The sequence below is a fragment of the Chenopodium album genome, chromosome 4 (assembly GCF_948465745.1).
Source record: "Chenopodium album chromosome 4, dcCheAlbu1.1, whole genome shotgun sequence".
Lineage (NCBI taxonomy): Eukaryota > Viridiplantae > Streptophyta > Magnoliopsida > Caryophyllales > Amaranthaceae > Chenopodium > Chenopodium album.
Genome location: NC_137837.1, coordinates 4,212,697 through 4,238,629, shown reverse-complemented (window position 1 = coordinate 4,238,629; position 25,933 = coordinate 4,212,697). Strand labels below are relative to the sequence as shown.

The 25,933-nt window shown below is 33.6% G+C and overlaps 3 protein-coding genes across 3 annotated transcripts; 1 reads left to right on the top strand and 2 right to left on the bottom strand.

The window, feature by feature from the left end:
* Positions 1 to 7,412: 7,412 nt before the first annotated feature.
* On the bottom strand, positions 7,413 to 10,818 carry LOC145626388 (uncharacterized). Its single transcript, XM_081678815.1, has 4 exons — positions 10,664 to 10,818; positions 10,267 to 10,417; positions 9,939 to 10,140; positions 7,413 to 7,820 (listed from the first exon to the last, which is right to left on the bottom strand). The coding sequence occupies exons 1-4, from the start codon at positions 10,735 to 10,737 to the stop codon at positions 7,726 to 7,728; spliced, it is 522 nt and encodes a 173-aa protein (XP_081534941.1). The 5' UTR covers positions 10,738 to 10,818; the 3' UTR covers positions 7,413 to 7,725.
* Positions 10,819 to 15,298: 4,480 nt separating this feature from the next.
* LOC145628622 (protein ANTAGONIST OF LIKE HETEROCHROMATIN PROTEIN 1-like) lies at positions 15,299 to 17,539 on the top strand. The gene is made up of 2 exons (XM_081680962.1): positions 15,299 to 15,631; positions 15,775 to 17,539. Exon 2 carries the CDS (start codon positions 15,796 to 15,798, stop codon positions 17,293 to 17,295), a length of 1,500 nt encoding a protein of 499 aa, XP_081537088.1. The 5' UTR covers positions 15,299 to 15,631; positions 15,775 to 15,795; the 3' UTR covers positions 17,296 to 17,539.
* Positions 17,540 to 19,363: 1,824 nt separating this feature from the next.
* Positions 19,364 to 25,085, bottom strand: LOC145626387 (RNA-binding protein 1-like). The gene is made up of 6 exons (XM_081678814.1): positions 24,851 to 25,085; positions 22,355 to 22,476; positions 21,956 to 22,274; positions 21,139 to 21,200; positions 20,539 to 20,620; positions 19,364 to 19,799 (listed from the first exon to the last, which is right to left on the bottom strand). The coding sequence occupies exons 2-6, from the start codon at positions 22,418 to 22,420 to the stop codon at positions 19,711 to 19,713; spliced, it is 618 nt and encodes a 205-aa protein (XP_081534940.1). The 5' UTR covers positions 22,421 to 22,476; positions 24,851 to 25,085; the 3' UTR covers positions 19,364 to 19,710.
* Positions 25,086 to 25,933: the final 848 nt, after the last annotated feature.

Sequence of the window (25,933 nt, the reverse complement as noted above, 5' to 3'; positions counted from 1 at the left end):
CACTGGGCGAGAATGGGGATGAATTTTGGACTCGCCGCGGGGATGGTCGGATGGGTATAGGTTGGGGATGGGGATAGTAAAGTTGACATCCACCTCGCCCCCATTAACATCCCTACATACCGAGACCTGTCAATCAAGTTATCAGGTCAGATACGAAACGAGTCATATTGGGTCGAGTCCAGTTTTGGGCAACAATTAATCAAGTCAGGTTAAGGTTAAGTCATGTCAATTTGGATTTCTGATTTCGAGGGTGGAGGAAAGGCGAGGTTTCTGTTTTTACAAGGGTCAGGGAAAGGAGGGTTGTTTTTAAGGGAAAGGGGTGCAGCGGCCTACCAATTCCTAGTGGGCAGGATGAAGGACGGAATAGCAAAGGAGGGGTTTACGGTAGTAAGGGAATGGATAGCAAGGGAGAGTAAAAATTTCTATTAGCAAACTTTATGGATAGCAAGGGAGAGGTAAAAAGTTATAAAACCTTATTTTTATATAATTAAATATTAAGATTTGGACAAATTGTCCATAAGTACATAGGGAGAAATGGTAGGATGACAATGATATAATTAAATATTAATAAAAATTATAAAAAAATATAATTAAATATTAATAATAATTATAAAAAAAATAAAAAGTTGTATTATAAAAATTTATTTTAAAACCTATCTAACAACATATTATATGATAAAAATATGTTTATAGTATTATTGTTAATACGTAAAAAAATATACAGGTAGTCAAAGTTAGTACTATATCCGTTTTACATTAGTTGCATCTTTGAGCTTGATACGGATTTTAAGACAAAATTTCATAATGTTTAATTAATGAATTAAAGATAAGTAATTAAGCAAGATAAGAGAGAGAAAGTAAAGCTAAGGTAATTAATAAATTAACTACCACCAACCAACAACAGCCACCGTGCCATCGTCGGCCAACAGTGCAACCCCAAAACCACCCACTTCACACCCTAAATTCAACCCATCTCAACCCGAACCACCATAAAACCACCTACACATACACGAACAACCGTAAAACCATTTCCTCTCCACATGAACAACCCCGAAAATCACCCCCTCTTAGCTCTAAAAAAACCCCGAAACGACTAACCACCCCCTCTTAGTTCAAACAACCTTTAAAACTACTCTTTCTCAACTCAAACCAACTCGAAAACCATACATTCTCATCGCAAACCACCTCGAAAACTATACCTTCTCAGCAGGGGCGAAGCTAGGAATTTAAGAACCGGGGGGCCAATTCTTATATAGTTTTTTTTAAAGGAAAAAAAAAACTATTAAGAGCTATTAGGAAAAAAAAATGCAATTATTCGAAAATTTTAAATACCAATGTCAAAACTTGATCATCTTATATGTATAAAGGTTTTTAAGATAAAAAATATTAGTAATAAAGAATGATACTTCCTCCGTTCATTTATTATTGCACCACTTGCCTTTTTAGGAAGTTTCACAAATATTGCACCATTTCCTCTTTAGGAAAAAAATTATTTGTGTTCACTACAAATACCCAACATACCCTTGCTTTTTCACACTTACTTTTTCATTTATCAATTTGTCACATGGGCAATTTTGTATTTTTACCTTCCTCTCTCTTACCTTTTTTCCTCTACCAAAATATTTGTACCCAACCCCTATGGTCAATAATAAAAAAAAAATAAAAAAAAAACGGAGGAAGTATTATAATAAAAAGTTAGCTGGAAAAATAGGAAAGAAATGACTTTGAGAAGAAGTAGGAGAGATTGATCCCGTGATCTCATGCCAACAAAACATTATCATATCCTCCTCAAACCAACTAAGCAGCCCAACTTTGCTTTTATTTTGAGCTAACATTTACGTTTATCCATAAAACTTATGGGTGCCAACAATTAAAAAAACTAGGATGCCATGATGGGCCGGGGAGGCCGAGCCTCCACCGGCCCCTCCCGTACCTCTGCCCCTGCTTCTCAGCACAAACCACCCATAACAACTACCCTCGCTCACCCCCAAAACTACCCACATTCACCCTAAATCGCCACAAAACTACCCCTATTCATCCACACCAAAACCACATTACTAACCCTAATCCACCCAAAATCCGCCTCGAGCCACCCCAAACTAGCCTAATCACCCCTCGTCCCCTCAAACCATCAAAGACGGTGAAGGTAGTGGTTAGATGTAGCGACGACAACGGTAAAGATGGTGCCACAGTGGTTTTGATACGCTCATGGGAGATGAATGAGTTTTGATGATTGTTAATTTAATTGGGTGACAATATTATGTTAAATATGTTAGAATAGGAATTTAATGAAGTCTGATTTAGGTAGCTAAATAGAAATTAGCTAATTGTTTTAACTCTTTAATAAGGATATTTTTGTATTTTTAATGAAAAAAAAAACTACTCCCTCCGTTTCATAATGTTAGTCTCGTATAGAATCAATCACATAAAATAAGAATATTTGAAATTTAACATTAAAGTACAAAATAATTAATTTACCTTATTTAAGTTTTTTGATTTTTTTTTTGGGGGAAAACATAAATCATAATGCATAATTCAAGGTAGAAATTTCCTTACTAAGAGTCATGTCATCAATCCACAACCAATTGATTCCAAAAGAATTAAGTTAAAAATAGATTATATTCAATATAGGTAGATCTTTTTCAAATGCCCAAAATAGTATTCTCTCCGTTTTTAAATATTTGCTCCGCTTTTCTTTTTCATCCGTTTTTAAATACTTGCTCCATTTCCTTATTTTGAAAGCTTTTACAATATTTAATTCACTTATCTCAACTAATTGTTCCAACATAAATAATATTTTATTAATTTCAAATTTTCTCACCAATTCTCTTAACTACTTTTGCTTTTTATAATTTTTTTTACTCTTCCACCAATCCCACTATCTCCGTATTTTATTACTTTATCCAATTTCTTCTAAAACTCCACGCAAGGAGAAATAGAGCAAGTATCTAAAAACGGAGGGAATATATGAAACTAACATTATGAAATGGAGAGAATAAATAAAAAGAGAAAAAATGAAAAGTTGCAACTAATATATAACACCCTTAAATGACAAAAGTTGCAACTAATATGTACACCCTCCGTTTCATAATGTTAGTCTCATATACTATTTTGGGCGTTTAAAAAAATTCTACCCATATTGAATATATTTCATTTACAACTTGATTTTTTTTTGAATTAATTGGTTGTAGATTGATGGTATGACTTTAAGTAAGGAAATCTTTACCTTAAATTATGCAATTATGACTCGAGCTTTCCAAATAAAAAATCAAAAAAGTTAAATAAGGTAAATTAATTATGAATTAGGAAAATTTGTTCAAAAGGACCACCTAAGTGGTCTCTTTTGTTTAGAAGGATCTAATAAGAAAAATGTTGTTTAAAAGGACCACATAAGACAATTTGGGTTGTCAAGTAGGACCAAATCCAATTTTCAAGGAAGTCAATTCCGGAATCCGGCGTTGACTGTCACGTGCCAGGCACGTGACTCATTAAGTTGACCCAAAATATTTTTTTTTCTCTTTTTTCCCCTCTTTCCCACGATTTCCCCCAATTTCCCCCTTTCTTTTCCTTTCTCTCTCCTCTAAGAAGACAAGTTACTTTAATTCATCATTTACGTACTACTAAAACACCCAATATTTGTCAACTTGTTGTTTTACTTCGTATGAAGATTAGTGGGCAGTGGGCTAAGCTTAATCTTCATCTTCGTCAACTTTGTAAGCAATCTCTTATTGATAGTATTACTATGGAGCACATGTTTTCTTTCTCCCTGCTTCCGATTCTCTTCTTGCATTGTGATGGAAAAATATCTGATTTTTTTGAAGAATTGAGATGATTTGAAGTGAGGTGTGTAACAGGGGCGGAGCTACATTGGTGCACACTGATGCACGTGCACCAGCAGTCCCCCCAAAAAAATAAAGTTTAATTTTTTTTTAAAGAAATCTATTAAAGAGACCAGTTATTATAAATGATGCAGACTTCACTCACCCACTCCCGCTTTATTCTTGGTGCTATATTTTTGTAGTGAAAAGAGACCGGTGGTTTAAATAGCTTGTCCCTAAGCCTCTAAGGTCATTTTTTTGTTATTCTTTATAATAATGGGTCAAACAGACCTGTTATTAAAAAACAGGTCTCTATGGTTGATGTGTCTATTTTATATAGTATTTTACCCCCGTCCCTTGGTCATAATTAGTAGTGTTTTTGGCTCTTTAGAGCCACTTTTATTACTAATTGGTGTTTTCTAGTGTTTTCGTAGATTTGGTTGACTTTTGCAGGGATTTATGCTTTTGGAGTATTTTCCCGAGATATTTTGGAGCAATCACGAGCATTGGAGAAGCACGACCAGAGTTTATAGCCCAGGACCGGTTAGAGCCATCGAACCGGTGATTAAGGGCTCGGTATAGGTGATACCGAGGCATTTGGACCGAATATTCAAGACCCAAAGAGGAAACCCAGATTGGCCCGAAGAATTGGAGCCCAGTCGAAGTCCAAATAGTGGCCCAAATGAGCCGCCCGGCCAAAGAGGCTGGCGCCCGGAGGCGCGCCCGGCCTGGCGGGAGAAGCTTAGTCTGGCGCCCGGTGACGCGTGTGTTTATTAGTTGACGATTAGCGTCGTTTTAATTTGTTTTAATTTAGGATTTTGTACGGAGTATAAATACTCCTCCGTAATACGATTTTAGGATCTCTTCTTCTTCACTTTTCACTTTTCTTTACTCTCTTAATTATTCTCTTAGATTTCTTCTCTCTTAAACCTTTGTTCTTAATTCTTCCCTTAATTCCAGATTTATTTTGGTAACGATTCTTCTTCCCTTAATCTTAGTTGTTTATTTTATTCCTTTCATCATGATTTATTTTATTACTTTGATTAGTTTAGTTTTTAATATGTGTGAGTAGTTTAATTTCTAGGGTTTATGGGGATCTAATAAATAACATGAAGGGGTAAATTATTGTTGTTGATTATCAATGCTAGATTAATTTCCTATTGATTGATTTAATGCTCTGCAACTAGATTAGGCCTATCTTTTATGCATGAGTTTGACAATATTGATTCAAGATTCGAGAGATGAGAATTGATGTTTAGGTCTAGTTTCAATAGGCAGGTTAATTTATAAATGGTTAAGTCGAGATTCGAGAGATGAGATTTAATACCGGTAAATTAATTGTGTGATTGTAATACGTAGCGAAAGCCCTTTACAATCTGGTTAATTGATGCATTGATGCATTGATGATTGACTATTATTGATTATTGGTATTGCATGATAATTTCTTATTGAATTGTTTTAATGTTTTACAATTGCGGCTTGTAAAAGTATAGCAATATTAAATTGATGAATCGAGCAGATGTTAATTTGATATTAAAGGCTATTTTCAATAAGAACTTAGATCTAGTAAATTGCAAGAGCCTGTTAGATCTATGTTGATTAATAAATTGCGAGAGCCTGTTAATCATGTTATTTATGCAATGTCAATGATTGATTACTATGTTTTACCCTAGAGTATTATTTATTGGTGAACCTATGCCCTAGATCCTTTTATATATTGTTTTCTCCCTACTCCTATTCCTTGTAGTTTAGTTTCATACTTAATTATAAATATTGGTTACTTAGATAATTTAGATTATAATAATAAATTAGGAGTAAAAAGACTTGTTTCCCTGTGGAGATCGACCCTACTTCCCTATCTATTTTAGTTAGAGGACTTAGGAATTATTTTTGATTAGGAGATACGACTTTACCCTACCAATGGTCATTGTATTTTTTTTTCCAGAGGTTTTTCAGTGCGGCAAGCCACATGGTGCGGCACGGTTACTTGTATTAGGGTTACTTGTATTTTGGGTTGTATGGGTTACTTGTATTATGAGGTTACTTGTATGGGTTACTTGTATTGTGGGGTTACTTGTATTCTGAGTAACTCCATACCAAAATTCCATACCAAACCAGTAATACCCTACAAGTATCCCCCGATCAAAACCAATAACAGCCATACAAGTAACCCTAGAATACAAGTAACACCTGACAAAACCAGTAACATCCTACAAGGCTACAAGTAACCCCGATCAAGACCAGTAACACCCATACAAGTAACCCCAGAATACCAGTAACCCCTGACAAAACCAGTAACACCCTATAAGTAACCTCGACCAAAACCAGTAATACTCATATAAGTAACCCCAGAATACAAGTAACACCTACAAGTAACCCCTGACAAAACCAGTAACACCCTATAAGTAACCCCGACCGAAACCAGTAACACCCATACAAGTAACCCCCAGAATACAAGTAACACATATAAGTAACCCCTGACACCCTACAAGTAACCCTTGCCGCACCATGTGGCTAGCCACATATAAAAAAATTGTATATTTTTTTTGGTTACTATTAAAATAATGGATTGGCCCCATTGGAATAGATGTTATTTGTAGTAACTTTAGCTTGTAGGATGAATTTTTTAAGTACTATTTGATTGTAGTATAGATTTTTGTGTTTTTTTTTTTTTGATTGAAATCAATTTGTTGTAATATATATATATATATATATATATTTTTTTTTAATATAATTTTGGATTGAATACAATGATGAACTAGACCCAAAATTTTTTGTACTATCATATGTAATTAATAAATGATTGTGACTCACCAACTCGAAAATCCTAGATCCGCCACTGGTGTGTAATGGAGGAATTAAGTCGATAATGGGTGATTGAGTAATACGTTTGATAATGGGCTATTGAGGAATTAGTTTGATAATTGGTAATTTTGGAATTGGTTTGATAATGGGTAATTGAGGAATTAGCTTGATGATGAGTAATTGTGGAGCTAGTTTGATGATGGATAACTGAGAACTAATTTGATAATGGTTAATTATAAATTAATTGTTGTTGTTAGGTTTTTGATTTTATATAATGAGTTATGTAATCAATGAAATTTGATAAGAATGTTATAGTGTGTAATGAGTATGTAATGATGAAAGTGAGGGATAGCTCAAGTGATTAGAGTTTCCCTCCTGATTCCAGGATGTCCTGGGATCGATTCTCATCCTCGCCCTTGGGGCTCTCTAAATACCAAAAAAAAAAAAAAAAAAAAAAGTAATGAGTATGTAGTGATAATGGGATAAATTGGGGGAAAATTCCTAAATTTGGGTCAATTTAATGAATCCGGCATTGACTTCCCTGAAAATTGAATTTGGTCCCTTTTGCCAACCCAAATCGTCTTATATGTCACTTTTTCATATACTTGGGCACTAGACTACATTGAAATTATAACTTTTCGGCCAAACTCCATTGGTATTTTGGAACGACCCTTCACGAGCAAATGAATAATGATAACACAAACAAACATTAACTTTGGTCTAAGGTCAGGCATCGATCTCTTCTTCTCCATTAACAGAAGACATAATAGTATTTTCTTGCTCCACAAATTCACAAACCAAATGAAATCAAGTTCAAATTTGCATTACTAATTGCTGCATAAGTTCAAACTTTCTGGTAAACCACACATTGGTACATTACCATATTTAGGCTACGTTCAAATTTGCAAACCACACATTACTATAAGTTCAAACTTTCTTCTAAACCACACATTTACCATATTTAGGCTACATTCAAATAGTCTTGCAAACCACACATTACTATAAGTTTACTACATGGTCTTCAAGTGGCACATATGATGCCCTTTCATGTACAATTCATCCAACCCCCTTCCTCACCAAAATTCAGTTATTGGATAAGAAATCAATCCAGGGGTAGTTTGTAACCATCTTGGAAAGTTTTCGGATGACAAATCACTCCCATGGGGCACATCTTGCAGCGATTCTTGTAGTCCGCATCTATAAAACATCAAAGATAAATTAGACAAACAGATTTTAAAGAGCTGTGTGTAAGAGAGAGATGCTCATAATAAGAGGACTTTCATTATTCTTGCCAAAAAACAGTGAACCATCAACCATCTAAAACACACACCCAGGCAAATAATATTGCTAATTATGCATGCATTAGGGCTTGCTGCCGACCAACACCTACATATCATTTACCATTGAATCCCTAGTTTCACACAGTAATTCAAAACCACAACAATTAGGGCGTCATTAAATGTTTGCACAATTAAATCATCGAGACACTTGTTAAAAAAAAAAAAAAAAAACACTTTCTTTGAAACCTATACTAGAAATAAAAGACAAAACATAATCCTTTTTTTTTTTTATTTACGGGTGACTTTAAGCAAGGGATTCTAGGATTCCTATCCCCATAAAAACACGGATGCAACAGTTTCTCATTATGAATCAGGCTTTTAGAGCTTGAGGCATGTATATCTTATCCCTTTATCACTTTCCTCTCCCCTTCCTCAGTTCAGCCCGGAAAAACATGTCATTTTATTTTTATTATTTTATTTTTTAAAAAAATGGGAATCAGAGAATTCTATTAAGCAAAAGCTGAAGAATTAGACAATACAAAACAAAGGGAGGAACTTCCACAATCCACACCCTTAACTCCCAAAACGTTTACTAAGGTGAGCAAGGCAAAAGCATGTCATGTTGAACATAAGCAACCATTAGATAACTGGAATTCAAGATCTAGATTATGGTGATGGGGAGCTAGTTCATTCCATAGCAGTGTTGGCAAGGCATTAGAGGATCTAGAAGTCCAAGAGATTCCAAATATATTATAAATGTTCAAGTTCAAATGAGAAGATTTGTATTACTCAAATAGCCCCAAATACTAAAAACAAATACCAAATAAGCAGGCAGCAATGACATACAAACTTCTTAACCCTCTTTCTTTTGGACTATATTATGCGAGCCTGTTACAGTTGCATGTTGCATTTTACTTCTTGCACTACTATATAGGGAGCCAACCACATTAGGGCTTAGGCCATCAAGGAGGAGGTCATAAACAAAGATGAAATTACTTCAATTTAGTAATGATACAAAACTAGCTCAACTACATTTTCATTTCAGATTAATTAGAGACTCACAGTAGATAATAAAACAGAAGGTAATAACAGCACACAGATGAATCAAGAACAGAATAATCATGGAAACGTAAGAGGGAGAAAGCATTTTAAGGGACATATAACATGCTTAAGGGACAAAAGAGGAGGAATGCATTTTAAACAAGATGTAAGTTTGAGCTATGATGGGAAGTAAAGCAAAGGATATGAACCAAAACCATCCCTTCAAAAAGACAAACTTTTTTACGCTGGTTGGTCACCAAACAAGATTATCAAGTCATCTAAATCAAACAAGAACCCCAGGTTTAAGAGCAAAAAAACCTGAAGAACAATGGGTCAATGGCATACTAAACGGGTACAAATAACAACAATGGGCATTATGAAGACAAGAGATCCAAATACTATCCCACCTGTGGAAACTTAAGAGATGATACTATCTCATTATAAAGAGCAAATGAACCCCAAAGAACTCATCAAGCACAAATATCTAATATAAGCCGACACCAAATGTTTGCTTTCATAAACCAAGAAGAAGACAAAAGGCTATACAACTTCATTGAAGTTGTACAAATGTAAAAGTTCAGTTTATAGCTAAAACAATGGCCAAGCCATAATCCTTATAAAATAAGATCAGTTTGCATGAACCAAACTTTTATCAGGTGTTATATGCTACATGCTCTTGCAAAACCAATTTTTTAAAATCATTTTTTTTATGCCTCCAATCCAAGTAAACTTGAGCCTCCCTTGGCTTCTTTTAAATCCCCATAAACCCAACTCTCCACTTTCCATAATAGACGTCTCACATGCCCAAAGCAACCTACTTGGATCTTATCTTTTACCAAAAAAAAAAAAGCAAGCATTCAAAGGACAAAGATAATACTACAAATAGACAAAGCATTATTTCAACAGCATAAAGAAAATATAGAATAGTTAAGAGTATAAGTCTAAAGCTGAGTTCACCAGGGGTGGAAAAGAATTATAAAGATAAAGGTCTCACCGTCTAGCAGACTACAACAAGTTAGGGAAGAATTCGACTGACCACTGAGCATAAATTCAGCAAAGAAGAGCTTGCTGGAAAAATCCCCAGGAGTAAGAGGCACTGTATCAGGCTTGGCAGTGAAGCTGCAATGAGTAGCATAACAGTGATCCTGATCACCATAGACGATTCCGCCATTACTTTCATACTTATAGTCTGTGTCCTGCATGTTATATCATAAAGGTAGTTTTACGTTATGCATAAGTCTTTACAGGGTAAATACCAATCTAAATTGAAACGAAGAAAGTGATATTTAAGCATAAAACATAGAGTAAATTAGAGTACATACATAGGTTTTGTTAAAATAAGCCAAGGCCTTTTCTGAATACTCAGCCACTTCTATCTGGACATCCGCCTCGCTGATGGGCTTATAACAATCCGTACGCCCTGGGTACAACTCAAGCCTATCGGGAATGTACCAGGAATCCTCCTTCTCCAACCTTGTAATCCATAATCAATCTCTTAATTAGTCAACTTTCTATAATTTCAATTCAATTCTTATTAAATTAAATTAATATCTATTATTCCCCTTAAAACAAAAACTTAAAGTTCAAACAAGTAAAATTGGGCGATTACGGAACAAACAAATTATTATCATTATTCCCCATAAAACAAAAACTTAAAATTCAAACTAATCAACAACTGAGACAATAAGAAGCTTATAATCTGGAAAATTATAATCTTACTTGTCCAACATTGCAAAATAATCCGTAAGTGCAGAGTCATCCGCTAGTAAATCCTCCAGTATAGAGGGATCCATGATTTCTGCAAAATTACTGCATTAAATCAAGTAATCAATTTCCAAAAACAAACTAGCCATTGAAGGCGATTAAAACAAAAACCCTCAATTTAGCAACATCAATCATACCTAGCAAAAGAATACTACATTATAAGCACAAAATCCAAGCAAAATCAACAAAAAAATCACCTTGCTCCTGTCGTTTTCATCCCAAAAAAAAAACCAAAAAAAAAAAAAAAAAAAAAAACCTAACTCGTGACATAACTAATATATAAAGCTAAACTTTAAGTCAAGTCACGAGACAGCGACACTTCACATTCTAACTTTTAGATTTAAATACACTTCATAAAATTAAAAAAGTTAGTTTAGAATTTTATTTTGAATCAAATTTGGATAGAATTTTAGAATAAAATTGTTAATTTAGAGTTTTATTTACAATAAAATAAAATTTGAGTGTCGCACCACGTTGGATAGATATAAATAGAATTCAGAAGATAAAAAAAATAGTTTAGAATTCTATTTGGATAGAATTTTAGGATAAAATTGTTAGTTAAAAGTTTTATTTTCAATAAAATACCAATTTTTTAGATGTACAAATTGAATTATATTTTATTCAAAAAAAATTATTAGATAATAATTCTAAAAAATTATCATATAAATTTACTTTTTTATATCATAATATTTTTTGGAGCGAAGGAAGTACTTCAAGAGTAAAACATACATTTATAATATATACTAACCGGTTAAAATAATATAGTTCCCAATCTAAGCTAATAGAATTTTATAACTATGTAGACATGTCAATTAGGGTCGGGTCATGAGTAATTTCGGATTGAGTCACTTCAGGTTACGAGTCAAAACTGTTCAACCCTTGCCTAAAGTTTTGGGTTCGAATCAACCCAACGGGATTTGAACATTTATTTAATTTAATTTATTTTTTGCTATTTTTTTTTTTTTTTTTTTTTTTATGTATTAAATCGAACATTTTCACTAATATTATGAAGCATTACTTTGATATATATAGAATAAAAATTTATCTTACAATTTAATAAACAACCCGGGCATCGCACGGGGCACGATACTAGTATGTATGTATACTAGTTTTGTGCCCCGTGCGATGCCCGGGTTGTTTATGGAATTTTAAGATAAAATTATATTATAATTCAATTTAATTGATTGAAAATAGAATTCTAAATTAACTTTTTTTTTTCTACAAAGTCTATCTATATTTATCCAACGTGGTACGACACTTGGTGAAAAGTTAAAATGCTATACGAAGTTGTCTTGTGGCCTAACTATAAGTTTATTATTTGTATTTTATCGAAAATAAAACTCTAAACTAACCATCTTATTCTAAAATTCTATCCTAATTTGATTGAAAAAAGAATATTTAACTAACTTTTTTATCTTATGAATCTATTTAAATCTATCCTAAGTGGCGCGAGACTTGGCGAAAAGTTAGAATGTCAAGTGTCACTATTTTGTGACCTGGTTAAAAGTTTAGCTTTATATATATTAGTTATATGATATTTTTTGGTTTCCTTTTTCCCTATTCTCTCTTCTCCTATCTTTCCTAATTCTACTCAAAGTTTTCCATTAAAATTTTCATTACTATATTTTATTATCTGTTTTTTTTTTGGACAAATTATACTCTATTTTTTCTCCTTTCTTCTTTAATTCCTTTTTCCTATGTTTTTTTTTTTTTTCTATTTTTCTCGTTTTTTTTTTTTTTTATTTTTTTATTTTACGATTGAATCTGTTCCTTGCAATATGGAATTGGTTGTTTATCTGATTTTTTTAATTCATATGAAATGAATTTTTTTAGCTTCGATTAATTTCATTTGTGTATGAATTTCATCTGATTTTCTGCATTTTTTTTTATCAATGAACATTATCAAGCAAAATATGAACATATGCATAGGTTCCTTTAAATGTGAACATTAACTTTTCATAAAGTGAACATAGGCATAATTAATATGAACATATGCATTTAAGAAAGTAAACATAATAATATTATTATGAACATATTTAAGAAAGAGAACATATGAATAAACAGACTTAATGAGAATATTTCATGAACAACAAATATTTATTATAAATATTTACATTATGAATATATAAATATTATTATGAATAGGAAAAAGCTAATGAGCGCCCCAGGGCGTTAGATAAATGAATTAAAGTGCAAATATTAGAGTAAAATTAACATTAATTACACTGAACGACGCGTGATTTTGTCATGAATTCCTAACTTAATACCATTTCAACCAATATAATTTATCCTTATCTAACGCCCCGGGGCGCTCGTTAGCAAGATCCTTATGAATATAAGGTATTTAATTATGAACATAAAAAATTGAAAAAATAAAACTTAATATTATGAAACGTATGCATTTTTTAAAATGGACATACGCATTCAAATCCATTGATTCATTTTTGAATGCGTATGAACATAATTAAGCATTCTAGAAGGTGAACATATACATAAAAATGGCAATGGGTTGGATCAAGGTCCACTCAGACACATTTTTAACTAGTGTGTAGACCGGGCGTAGCACCGGGTTGCTATTTTATTTATTCCCTGTGATTATATGTATTAGATATATATAATGTTTTTATTTTTTATTTTTATTTTTATTATAATGAGACCTTATGATTATCAATTATATATTTATTTTCATGTTTATAACATAGTTGATAGTTGGCTTAGATGGTTAAATAACCATTTTTTATATGAAGCAATATTTGGTGACGTGACATGATGAGAGATGGAGTAGGTGACGTGACGTGGATTACGTGGCACAGAAACGTTCTTAGCAACGCCTTTTAGAGTAGATATATATATTCTTTTACCCTTTCCCTTACTCCTAAAGTACTTAGCCCACTAACCCGAGCTTGGAGGACCTGTGAGTGGCTCGATATGCAGGGCCCTTCTCTTATCAACATTAATAAAAATTTATAATTATAGCATAAGAACTTTTTGTAAAAAAAAAAAAAAAAAAAGCATAAGAACTTTGTGTTTATTCACGTATTTTCTTATTAGTTTGCATCAATTTGCTTGTATAATAGGACATTGAAACTTCTGTTAATTTGCTGGTGTCGAATTTATATAAATAAGGAGATAATATCAAATAAATATAAAAAATTACTTAAAATCTTATACACGTATAATATTTGATGATAATTATCACCCTATATAAGAAGGATTGTTTTAAGGATTTAATCCGGTTAAGATGGAATAGGTCATTGGTTAGGGCCCATCTCCTCCCTATTATCAAACATTATAGTTACGACTTACAAAAGCAGTAAGCTTGTAACAGTTAGTTAATGTTGAGTTGATCAGTCCTTCAACAGTTCTTCTTGGGTTAATAAACTTTTGCCTATCGAGTATGAGAACTTATCGTATCAACAATGTTCATGGTATTCCTACTGTCACTGTGAAAATATTAGTATTTAAAAAGTTGTTGGGGTAGATGTCAAACAAACAGGGAGCAGGACATATATTCTAATCTTGTATGCAGATCATGCCAATTGTATGGTCTTTAGTCCCTCAAGGCCCCAATCTAGTTATTATGAGTCCATACTTACAAAGAAAACGGCCCATCTTGAGCCAAGGATTCAGGCCGGGCCTAACTTCGGGTCAAAACCTGTGTCCAAACTCAATTTTTTTGGCCAAAAAAGACAGGCTTAAATTCAACTAAAGTCAGTTTTTTGGGCTGCCCATGAACCAATTATTCAGGGAAATTTTTTTAAAAAAAGTTAGGCCGGACCAGCTGACCAACGAAGCCTTTTCGGGCCGAATTGGGCTAGATTTGATCAGGTCTATTTTAGGTAACCCTTATTACTTCATTAGTCTCTTATCTAAATTTAGTTTTTCTTTAACTTGTGTTAATTTTGTTTTTTATAAACTTTATCTTATCTAAACTTTTTAACCCTTGTAGTAGTATAAACTACTATTTAAATATTCTTTCACCTTTTTTTTTATTTATTTTTTTATTTTAATTGAAATATTTCATGAGTAGAATTCCGGTGAATAGAGTTGTCTATTCAGATGTACAAGTCGAATTTGGTGAGGTTGGATTTAATCTAATTTTATGCGTGAGTCATACTAACTTAACGTGTCTATGCAAGTCGAAATCTAAACCGGATGTTTTTCGGGTTGATTTTAATCAGGTCGGTCAGATGAGGTTTTAACACCTCTAAGTCCGTGAACATTGAGTTACAGTTTTAAAATCTACTAGCAGTGATAAATACAGCATGTTACAGCCAAACTTTTTGACTATCAAATCCCAAGAAAGTCCATGGTCATTTCTTCAACCCAGAATTCCCTCATTACCCATCTTTAATCCCTCCCTACATACATTAAAAAAATGAAACTATTTACGAAATAACAAATTCAAATACTAAATAGATAATATTATAATGAAATAAATGAAGTCACCGTCCACAACTCAACACAAATCCAACATCACATTCACATCATCAGCCTCTGTATTCTGTAGGGTCCCACATGGCTTGTTCACACTTTCCTAGGTGTCCACCTTCTCTTTCTCTCTCCTTTGAAATTAAACTAATTGAAAAAAACAATTACCCACCTTCTCTTTTGCTGACCATATTTTTTTTTCTTCTTTTCAAATCTTTCAACTCCAATCCTCTTACGCGTTCACACTTCTCTCACACATTTTTTTCCAACATATAAAGTGCACATCTTCTTCTCTTAATTATTTTCTCCTTTCTCTCTCTACAATTTCACTCTTCTACTGTTATTTTCACTTAATTTTTTCTAATTTTGAGACTAACCCAGTTTGAATTTGCTCATATTTTCCCAAATTCAGCTCATTTAATTCATTCTTTTTGCTGGAATTTGAAGTAATCTTCATAACTTGGGACTAAAGCTTCAGATGCTAATTCCTCTGTAAGACGTCTCTTTTTAATTGGGTTTTTTTTTGGGTTTAATTTATGTTTTTTTTTTTTTCAATTGTATGCAAGAATATTAGTGGGGTTTGATTGAATTGAATTTTTGTTGGAAATGAATTTCTGATTATCTTTCTCTGCCAGGTAAGTTATATAATTGCAGATATGAATGAAGGGGGTAATAATCAAAGCAATGGTGGAAGAAAAAGAAGGAAGAAGAATGGAAATGGGGTAGATGAAAGTGTTAATTTTGAAGAAAAACAACAACCCAGTGACAAGAAAGAAACAAAGGAAATGATGATCACATCATATTTGTTATTAGAAGACCAAGAGAAGCAAGAAAAAGAGGAGTGGGAAGAATTTGCTGATCAAGAGAAACTCGATTTCGAGGCGATTCATAAGAAAAAAACACAAGCAATGTTGGATTACAATTCGAATTTGCAGAGTAGCTATGAGGGTTTGGATGATACTGATAGATTAAGGCGAAAGCGAGCGAGGGGAGCTGTTAATTCTGCAATGGTTGTTGCTGCTACTGAAATGATTGAGAAAGGTGGTAGTATTGAGGCTAGCAGTAAGCAATCTAGTGGTTCATCAGTGAGTCATCAGCGTCGATTATGGGTGAAAGATAGGTCTAAAGATTGGTGGGATAAGTGTACTAGTCCTGATTATCCTGAGAGTGAATTTAAGAGATGGTTTAGGATGGGAAAAGCTACATTTGAGTTGATTTGTGATGAGTTAAAGGTGGCTGTTGCGAAAGAGAATACGATGTTGAGGGCTGCTATTCCGGTTGATCAACGAGTTGCTGTGTGTATATATAGGTTGGCAACAGGTGAGCCGCTTAGGTTGGTGTCTAAGAGATTTGGTTTGGGGATTTCAACTTGTCATAAGATTGTTCTTGATGTTTGTGCTGCAATTAGGTCTGTTTTGATGCCCAAGTATCTGCAATGGCCTGATGAGGATTCATTGAGACAGATTAAGGAGGAATTTGAATCAATTTCTGGCATTCCTAATGTGGTTGGTTCTATGTATACGACTCATATACCTATAATTGCACCTAAGATTAGTGTGGCTGCTTATTTCAATAAGCGCCACACTGAGCGAAATCAGAAGACTTCGTACTCGATTACAGTTCAGGGCGTGGTTGATCCTAGAGGGGTTTTCAACGACGTGTGCATAGGATGGCCTGGTTCAATGCCTGATGATAAAGTGCTGGAGAAATCAGCATTGTATCAGAGGGGTAATCAAGGGCTTTTGAAGGGTGTGTGGATTGTTGGTGGTGCTGGTTACCCTTTAATGGATTGGATCCTTGTGCCCTATAATCAGCAGAACCTAACTTGGACACAACATGCTTTCAATGAGAAGATTGGCGAAATTCAAACCGTTGCTAAGGATGCCTTTGCAAGGTTAAAAGGAAGATGGAGTTGCTTGCAGAAGCGAACCGAGGTTAAACTTCAAGAATTACCTGTGGTTCTTGGTGCCTGCTGTGTGTTGCATAACATATGTGAAATGAGAGGGGAGGAATTGGATCCTGAACTGGTTTTCGAATTATTCGACGATGAAATGGTCCCTGAGGTTCCATTGCAGTCATTAACCTCCATGAAAGCTAGAGATTCAATTGCCCACAATTTGTTGCATCATGGTCTTGCAGGCACTGGCTTTCTATAATTAGAAAATCATTCAGTTTATAGGTTCTTTTCACCCTTTATGCTGTAAAAATAGCTCCATATTTTCACTCCTTTACAAAGATAGTGATTTTTGGAATGCATAGGCCAAAATTTGTACTCTACAACATAGCAAATAGGCATAGAATACTTTTGGTTCATACTTTAAATTGCTCTTAATCAAGATATGGATGTATAATTTCGGAATGACCTTTAATTTGTACCATTCTTTCAAATGATTTAAACAACTATGCAATTATTCTTAATTCTTAAATTGACCTTTCCAAAATGTAGAGAATTTTTTTTTTTTGTTTGTTTTTCTACTAAGGTATAATCTCTCCTTACCCTCAATTATTATGTGATGTATTGTCTAGAATGTCAATGATATTTTATTTGTGTGAAACACAATACTCAAATAGAGTATTAGTTTGGACGCGTTTAGTATCTGGACATCATAAGTAATTATCTGGATTTTGTCTGATCTATTATCGAATAATATTTAATGACATTACATGATGTTGCAAAATGTATCTAATAATAATATCATAGAATGTATTGACCAGATCTCTTCATCATAATATATACAAAGACTTCAATTACTAGCATAAGTTTCATTCAATAAAATTAGACTTAGTCACAAAATTCCAATAACTGAAGAAAAGTTCTAGTCAATAAAAAACAATTCAGTCACCAAAAATAATTTCAATAGTTCAATAAAAATCAGTTAGAACGCAACAAGATCCCAACTTATCTTAGATCGATAAAAGTAAATGTGTGTGAACGCACAAGAGATATAGTTAAAATACTTGCGATTGATGTTGACTAATGTTGTAAATGCAATACAAACGGGAAAGAGGGATTCGTTTCTTATAAAATTGGATCAACAAGATTAAGACGCAACAAGGGTGTCTCCCCTTTTCCATGCCTGGTGTGAAACCATTATCATGCTTATTTGCACCAACAACATCATTGACTTTTTTGGAGGTCGATTTTGACTTTATGTCGTAGGCTATCGACATATGATCTTGCGTTCACATTTGTAATGGATATAACTTTTTCAATTGTAATTGGAAATATTTTTTCAATGTTGATTACTCTATTCTTGAGATCTTTAGCTTTAGCCACTTAGGTCAAAGCAATTGATTGAGTTGTTCACACTTTCTATTCTAGGAGTTGGAGAACCAAAGATTATTTCTCACCAATTTTTATCAAAACTATGAAAGGTCAAAAAGTTGTTTAACACTATTTTCATTCTTATGATGAAAGTGTGATAAACGATTAGGACTTTCATCACCTCTCATTCTACACTAAAAGGTTACTCAACAAAATTGTACAAAAACATTTTTTAATCAGCAATTTAATCAGTCCTGTCCCAAAAAAAAAAAAAAAAAAAAAAAAAACAAAAAAATAAAACAACTTAACCCCCTACATTAAAAACTCTATGTCTGGATTGTTACGTTTTCTGTCATTGAACATCTTTGAATATTAATATTTTCAATTACATATTAGTAATAGTTACTCTGTATAATATACCACTCATCAAGACAAATCAAATAATACCCTAATTGACAATGCTTTATCTCATGAATTGGGGATAAATCGGAAGATTTTTACTCCTTATAAATTGTGAATGTTAACAAGTCATGAAAACTTTTTGAGATAAAAGGAACATCTTTAAAAGTTGTGCACTTAGAAGAAATTGTGCTTTATATAGGAACAAAGGGAGTAACGTTTATAATTGTTAAAAGATAGTTAAATATATTAATGGTTAGTCATGTGTTGAAATACATAAAATCCAGTTGTTGTTGCAATAAATAAAGAAAGAATGAAATATATTACGAGTAGAAGATTAACATTAAAGAAAAATAATTTAATTCAACCCCATAATATTTCTTTTTTAGACGCCGACAAGAGAATCACAAAGGTTGCTTGTTGGTCAGGAAAATAACCGTTGCAGTATTTGCCAGGATGGTGCAACATCAATCTCAAAATAAGTATCAACAAACACAAAAGAAATGGTTTGAACCTATTTATATATTCTCAATAAACCAAACTACTCACACCTGATAGCAGCCTGGATAACCCATAAACACATTATAATAGTCGCCTTCATGTTAATTGAGGTCAACAATCCCATTAAAAAAGGTGGCAACTTACAGCCTGCCTCTACCAGTCTTCTATTTTCACTAGTACATGATGAAGCTACAAGAATCTACTATATTGATAGAATTGAATTTTCTCAATTAATAAAAGACAAAAAAAGATTCAGACAGCTAAGCAATATATAGTGGACATTGAGAGAAGAGAGTTCAAGGAAAGGAAGGACCTTGAAGGCTTGAACCAACCGTCAGACTCAACATCGAGATTTTGATACAGTAGCAGGGTTCATTTGGATCGTCATGTCTCCAATCGATGACCATCATGTTTGAGATGGTAAACGGAAGGGAAAATGTGCAAAATGAATCCTTAGGATGGAGGATTCAGGTTTCTTATCGTCAAATTTGTAGCCTGCACATAATGCAAAGCTTAGCAGAAATCCGAATGATTGCGAATGGAATGAAATCTACATGATGATACAAGAGATTTATACACTCTAAATGATATGCAACTAAGCATAATGTCCACTAATTGCATCAAAAACTAGAATTATCGACCATAAATAGAGATACCATCGGGGGACTGCCTATCCACACAGTCCAGGAAAAAGGGCAACAAAGGAAAGTGATGAAAAAAATCCAAGCAGATAATTACAACCCTTTACTACCTTTCTCCTTTCCCTTCCATTTTACAAAAAATATCTTTCATTTGTTATCTTCTCAAAAGAAGAGAAAACTCAAACAATCTAGTATGGCATAATCCATGATTTGCTGCATGTAAGCCTTAAGATGAGCTATTCATCATATCTAAGATCCACAAAACGTGAGGCGCTCTGAGGCACTAAAGGTTTTCCAATACAAGGCATGAGGCATACTGTCACCTCGTAGATCTACCTTAGGAAAGCCTCAATGCGCTTTTCTCAGCATAGGGTTGCTTGAGGTGATGACGCTTAGCACCTTATAGCACCTTGCTCCTAGCATGTCAGAGGCATGTTTTATTAAACTAAGCAACATGTGGGGTACAATATCAAGAGTCAAGTGTCCAAATGTCTCAACCAAAGAGAAATAAAGGTTCAGGAGAGATAGCACCTCATGACAAATACAAAAGAAAATTTAAGAAAATGAGAAGATAAATGAAAATCAAAACAAACCATTGAGTGCTTCCATAGCTGTAAGGGCACATTTTGAATCATTAAATTCAACGAAACACAGCACCATTGCTTTCTCGCCACTCTGAAATACAAGAAGAGATTAACGTAACTAATAAGATTAAAAGAGGGGTGAGATTTTTTTATTTATTTTTTATTTTTTAACCTTTTTTTTCCAGCACTACTTGTATATACACACATAAGAAAGAATATTAAGTGATGTGGTTAACAACTTAACACTGGATGCAAAACATGTTTTTTTTTAATTAATCTTGCATTCACAGATCTTCACACACCGAAAAAATATATGAGGAAACATTTGCACTCGTGACTATTATATTCATATTATTCTGCACTAGATCATAATGAATATTTTTTTTCATTTTTCCCCTGCCTCAATAGTCTTTGTGGCTATACCTTGTTCATTTCAGCTTTATATTTGATTTAGAATAAAATGATACGGGTTACAACGTCTCATTCACAATTCAAAATAAGTTCGGACAAGAACTAGTAACTTCTAACAAGTTCATATAAAGTGTGATAAGGGCCAACAAATTCAGATACTTCGTATAAAGATTTTTGTTGAAAAGAACAAAACTTTACCCGTCTTGCTTCCTTGTGTATGACTTTGATATCCTTAAAGCCTATAAAAGGACGAAAAATATCTACAATTCCAAGTCAAGGAAAGGCAGGTGGTCGAAATAATAAATAAAGCTTAAAAGAACAAATATAATAAACAAATATTAAGACATTACCAATTTGAAAGGTCTCTGTAGGACATCATTTAGGAAATTTAAACACGCTAACTCAGCATAAATATACAGACTCTAGCAGCAATATGAATGAATATTTTCAATTATTTTCATCATCAATTGTTCAAAGTTTCAAACAGTAACTCCTAAAGAGAGATGGAGATGTTACTGTCCTTCCAGCCAGAAATAAGGACACATGAGAGTAAAAGAGTGAAAAATAAACAAAAAGATTGATGCAAAAGGTCGTATTGCCCCTTCTGTATGAAACTGTGAAACCCTCTGCTAGCTGAAAAAAAAGTGATTTCATGTGTGCAAGTGAAAATAAAAGTATACCCTATATTTCTCATACCCTTCATTTCACATAGGTCGATATACTCAGATACTCACAAATGAGTACACTGACACAATAATTCATGTTATGTAGTAACAAGTTATACCATGCATAAGATTCATATATATGCCAAGTACCATATCCGCCTTTGATACTTGTCATCAATTTCTGTCCAGCATAGTCACATAGTGGGCATCACCAGCCCTTCATCAAGCAAGACCCTCAAGGCCTCAATAACCCAATGTACAATAATTCAATAAATATTCTCCAGAAGATAGTAACCATAACAAAAACCAATGCAAAAATGAAATTTTAAAAGCTAGCATTGAGAGGATACGACCAACTTCCCTTCTGGTGCAGTCAGTTGGAAGCCCATCAACAAAAAGAATGTTTGATTCAGTTTCATGCAAAGAGAGGCTTTCAACCCTTCGCTGAGAGTTAGGTCTCTCATAAATGATATCTGGATTGCCAGGAGGCACAGGACTGATTCCTAAAGGGACATCTCGCCTTTGGCTAAATAGAATGGGGTCTTCAAGGGAAGATGTGTAGCCTCTAGCACTCATTCCTGCTGTCAACCCGCCTAAAGCAGGCTCACTACGTGCAGAAAAACCTGAAATATCATCCAAACCATAAGCTCTAGACCGCAAGGGCACTACCTACAATAAATCAAAAAAACACGTCACAATCCAGATTGCAATGCATAAGAATGACTAGCAGTTGAGAAGTAAATACATACATCCCTGCCCAGGGGATCTATAGATGAATCGCGCAAATCATTTGGTCGCAACATATGATGAGCCATCTCTGAATCCTTTAATGTAAAGTGAGCTGAATAATCTAGCCTCCAAAGGTATGTACCTACACTCCCAGTCAGTTGGAAAGCTAAGATTCATATACAGAAAAAAGAAAAGCCTACATAAAACTAAGATCCCCAAATTGAAGAATATACAAAAAGTGAAAATTTTCCACCATGTAACCTCAACTAGCATCAAACTCATGTAGAGCATATACTAGATACAATCTCCATTTCCCATCACAAAAAAAAAAAAAAAACAAATAAAATAAAAAAATAAAATAAAAATCATACTCCATATATATGAAAGAAATGGGTTAAAAAAAAAAAAGGTTCGTAGATATTCAGAAATCGGCTAACTGAAATATAGATACTACAGAGAAGCTATATATGGGGTAACCACTTACTTACTTAAAGTGAAGAGATGTTTGAGCCAAGAACCAATAGTGCCAAAGTATTTAATCATTATACAGATCGCGAAATCATAATTTACCCAATTGAAGATAAATAAACACTAACGGTATCATGTTACGGAGGTTTTTCATCCTTGTTAATATATAAATCTAGCAAAATACTTAAATCTGAAAGCAACAGCCTGCCAAGTAGTTCCCTCTTAGGAGACTAACCCGATTTCCCCAACATCAATATGTAATAGACCAAGCTTGTGGGCCAAGTAAGCCACCAATTATCAAGCAGTACTAGAGGAGGGGAAAAGGAGGTGAGCAAAAGGGTTAGCAGCTACATCAGAAAAGGAATCGAGGAGGTGGCATATGATGACAAAAGCAATTAAGAGCTGCAGGAGAAGGAAACAACAGCAAGTAGAGGAGCCTTGGCATAGCAACTTTTGTGGAATGAAGCTAAGAGTAGTTAACTAACAGCTATATTTTGTAATCCTTGTTTGTATATAAATTAAGGGATGGGGGAATAGTAGGGTTATGTGATTAGAATCATTTGAATTTGGAATCCTAAAGATACCATCTCGGAGATTGGTAGCCTCAAGCTACCCAACCTTTCAATTAAAGGAAAATTTGCCAAACTTGCTTGCTGATTATTCTTGTTCTAGTATTATTTGTGTTGATTTGCATTCGTGAGTGCTGAGTCTATTACACAATAACAGACATACAGAAGCAAAACAAATGAGGCATGGGAAATTCAATTTGTAATTATGGAGAAAGATTCTATCACAGCAATCACTCACTAGAAAAAGAGGTACAAGTAACTAAGGGTCTTTATTTGAGTTGAAATACAACACCTGGTAACACTGGTAACTATGATCTCTTTCATGCATGTTCAATGAATCACTACTGACCTGGACATTTAGGGCCTATATGGAATAAGCATTTCCAAAACAAACCAAAAGTTTGCAATATAAAGCTAAATAAATAAATAAAAGAAAAGGAGCTCTTGCAAACCTATCACAACCATACAAATAATTGTCGCCAGAAACATAGTAGCATTCAACAACCACCAATTATTATATATTAGACATTCCGATCATATTAATACTATTGCACCCTTGATGATTATTGCATACAGGAATCTTTTTACAAGAGAAGAATCTTATAGCTGTTCAAATTAATCAACATTGAAAGCAAGAGTTAGGGCCTCTTCTGTACAGCTTAATTTAAGTTCAGCTTACGCCTCTCATAAACAATTCATTTCAGCTCTATTCAATTCACTTCAGTTCAGTTGTTTTTAGTAAATCGGAAGAGGCCCTTAGACATAGTCATTTCTTGTCCATTCAAAAGCCAAACATACCTCTATACGGCATGAACCAACATAGAACAAAGACCATCCACATTAAGCATAAAACCCATTCCACATCAATCCACATAGCACCTAAACAAGCAGTAGCTTAGATCCAACTGATTCCCATCATCACTAAGTACAAAATTTAACCATTCATATCCCCATCACAATTATCCATCGATATTTGTCGAAATCCATCTATACTTCACTAAATCATCAAAAAACCTTATGTTTAGCATATAAAGGAGCTCAGCTTACACGATTGATCACTGCCCCAACATCCACAATATCTACTATTCCAAATTTCAGTAATTTTCTATAATGCGCACCCTAGATTACTAGTGCCCTACAATCCGACACCCGAACACATTACGAAATTCAGATAAACACAAAAATATCTCAGCAAACATGTAATCGATCACAAAAGATTTCAAATTGAGTAGCTAAGCCCACAAAAACAGTATCCAATTTTAATCACAATGCAATAAACTACAAAAAACCTACGGAGTATAATTTACAGTGCCAAGAAAAATTGGCCATTTCAATAACCTAATAAACATCAAAATTGAGCTAACATTAAAATTAGAAGCATGCAATTCCCAATTATAAAGCCCAAACAATCCAAGTTCATTATAATTTAAACCATAAAAATGAAAACTTGAACAATTTTTTAAATTATTCGACGCTTACCTCGCAGCTTCAGAATCACAGCGATTTTAGTTTCTCTCGTTTTATTATTCGAGAACAAATTTACCAGCAGGAAGATAAACCCTAAAATAAGCTGAATTTCTGAAAATCTGAAATTGAAAGAGAGATTATCGAAAGGTTCCGGAGAACTCCAGAGCTCTGTCTGCCGGAAAGAGGCAGCAGTTAAGTTACCTGAGTAAAACAAGACTAAGGGGTTTTTTTTTTTTGTTGTTTACTTGTTCTTGGTTCTTGAAGGAATCCTATTTATGAAGTTAAACTGTTAAATTAAATTAAAGAACTATATAGCATTATCATTAAATTGAAGTATTTTTTTAAAATTATTTTGTAACTTTGGCTTTTTTTTTTTTTTTTTTTAAGGTTAAAAAAACAAACTACAAATTAATATTAAAGTAAATAAAATTAACCGCCGCTTCTCCAGCAATTTGATGAGCCCGATGAACACGCTGACAATCTACCTTATGAAATCGACAATATTGAAAGGTTGAGCCGAACCGTTTAATCTTGGTGATGAGCCAGAGGTAATCAATGTTACTCTTACCATCCCCCGAAAAAGCGTAACAGTAAAGAAGATTTGATATAAAATAAAAATAATAAAAATAAAAAAAAAAAAAAAAAAAGGTGAGGAATACATTATTAAGTGGTTAGAACTCTCTCCCGATGTCAGGTCAACTTGAGATTGATTCTCATAACTCGTCTTTGTGGCTCTCCAAACGCCAAAAAAAATTAAAAAAAATTAGCATATCTCTAATTGTATATAGCAAGTTAAATTTAACCAAAAAAAGTAATAATTACAAATCAAAGTATTTCAAAGAGGTGATCAAACGACAAGCTGAGTTGGGTTTAGGTCGGGCCAAGCCAAGGTTCGTGGTAGAATTGCTTGCTTAAAACCCATAAAATTGATCGTGTTTTTTAATAGTCGGGCCAAAAAAAGCTTAAAATGCATGTCCAAAGCCTGCGAGAATATAATAAATCTCGAGTTAGGCCCAACCTGGAGCTCAATTCAAGAACTTTTGTAGCAAGTCTTTAGAGGCGGTACGGTATTACCAGAAGAAAAGAGGCTAATAA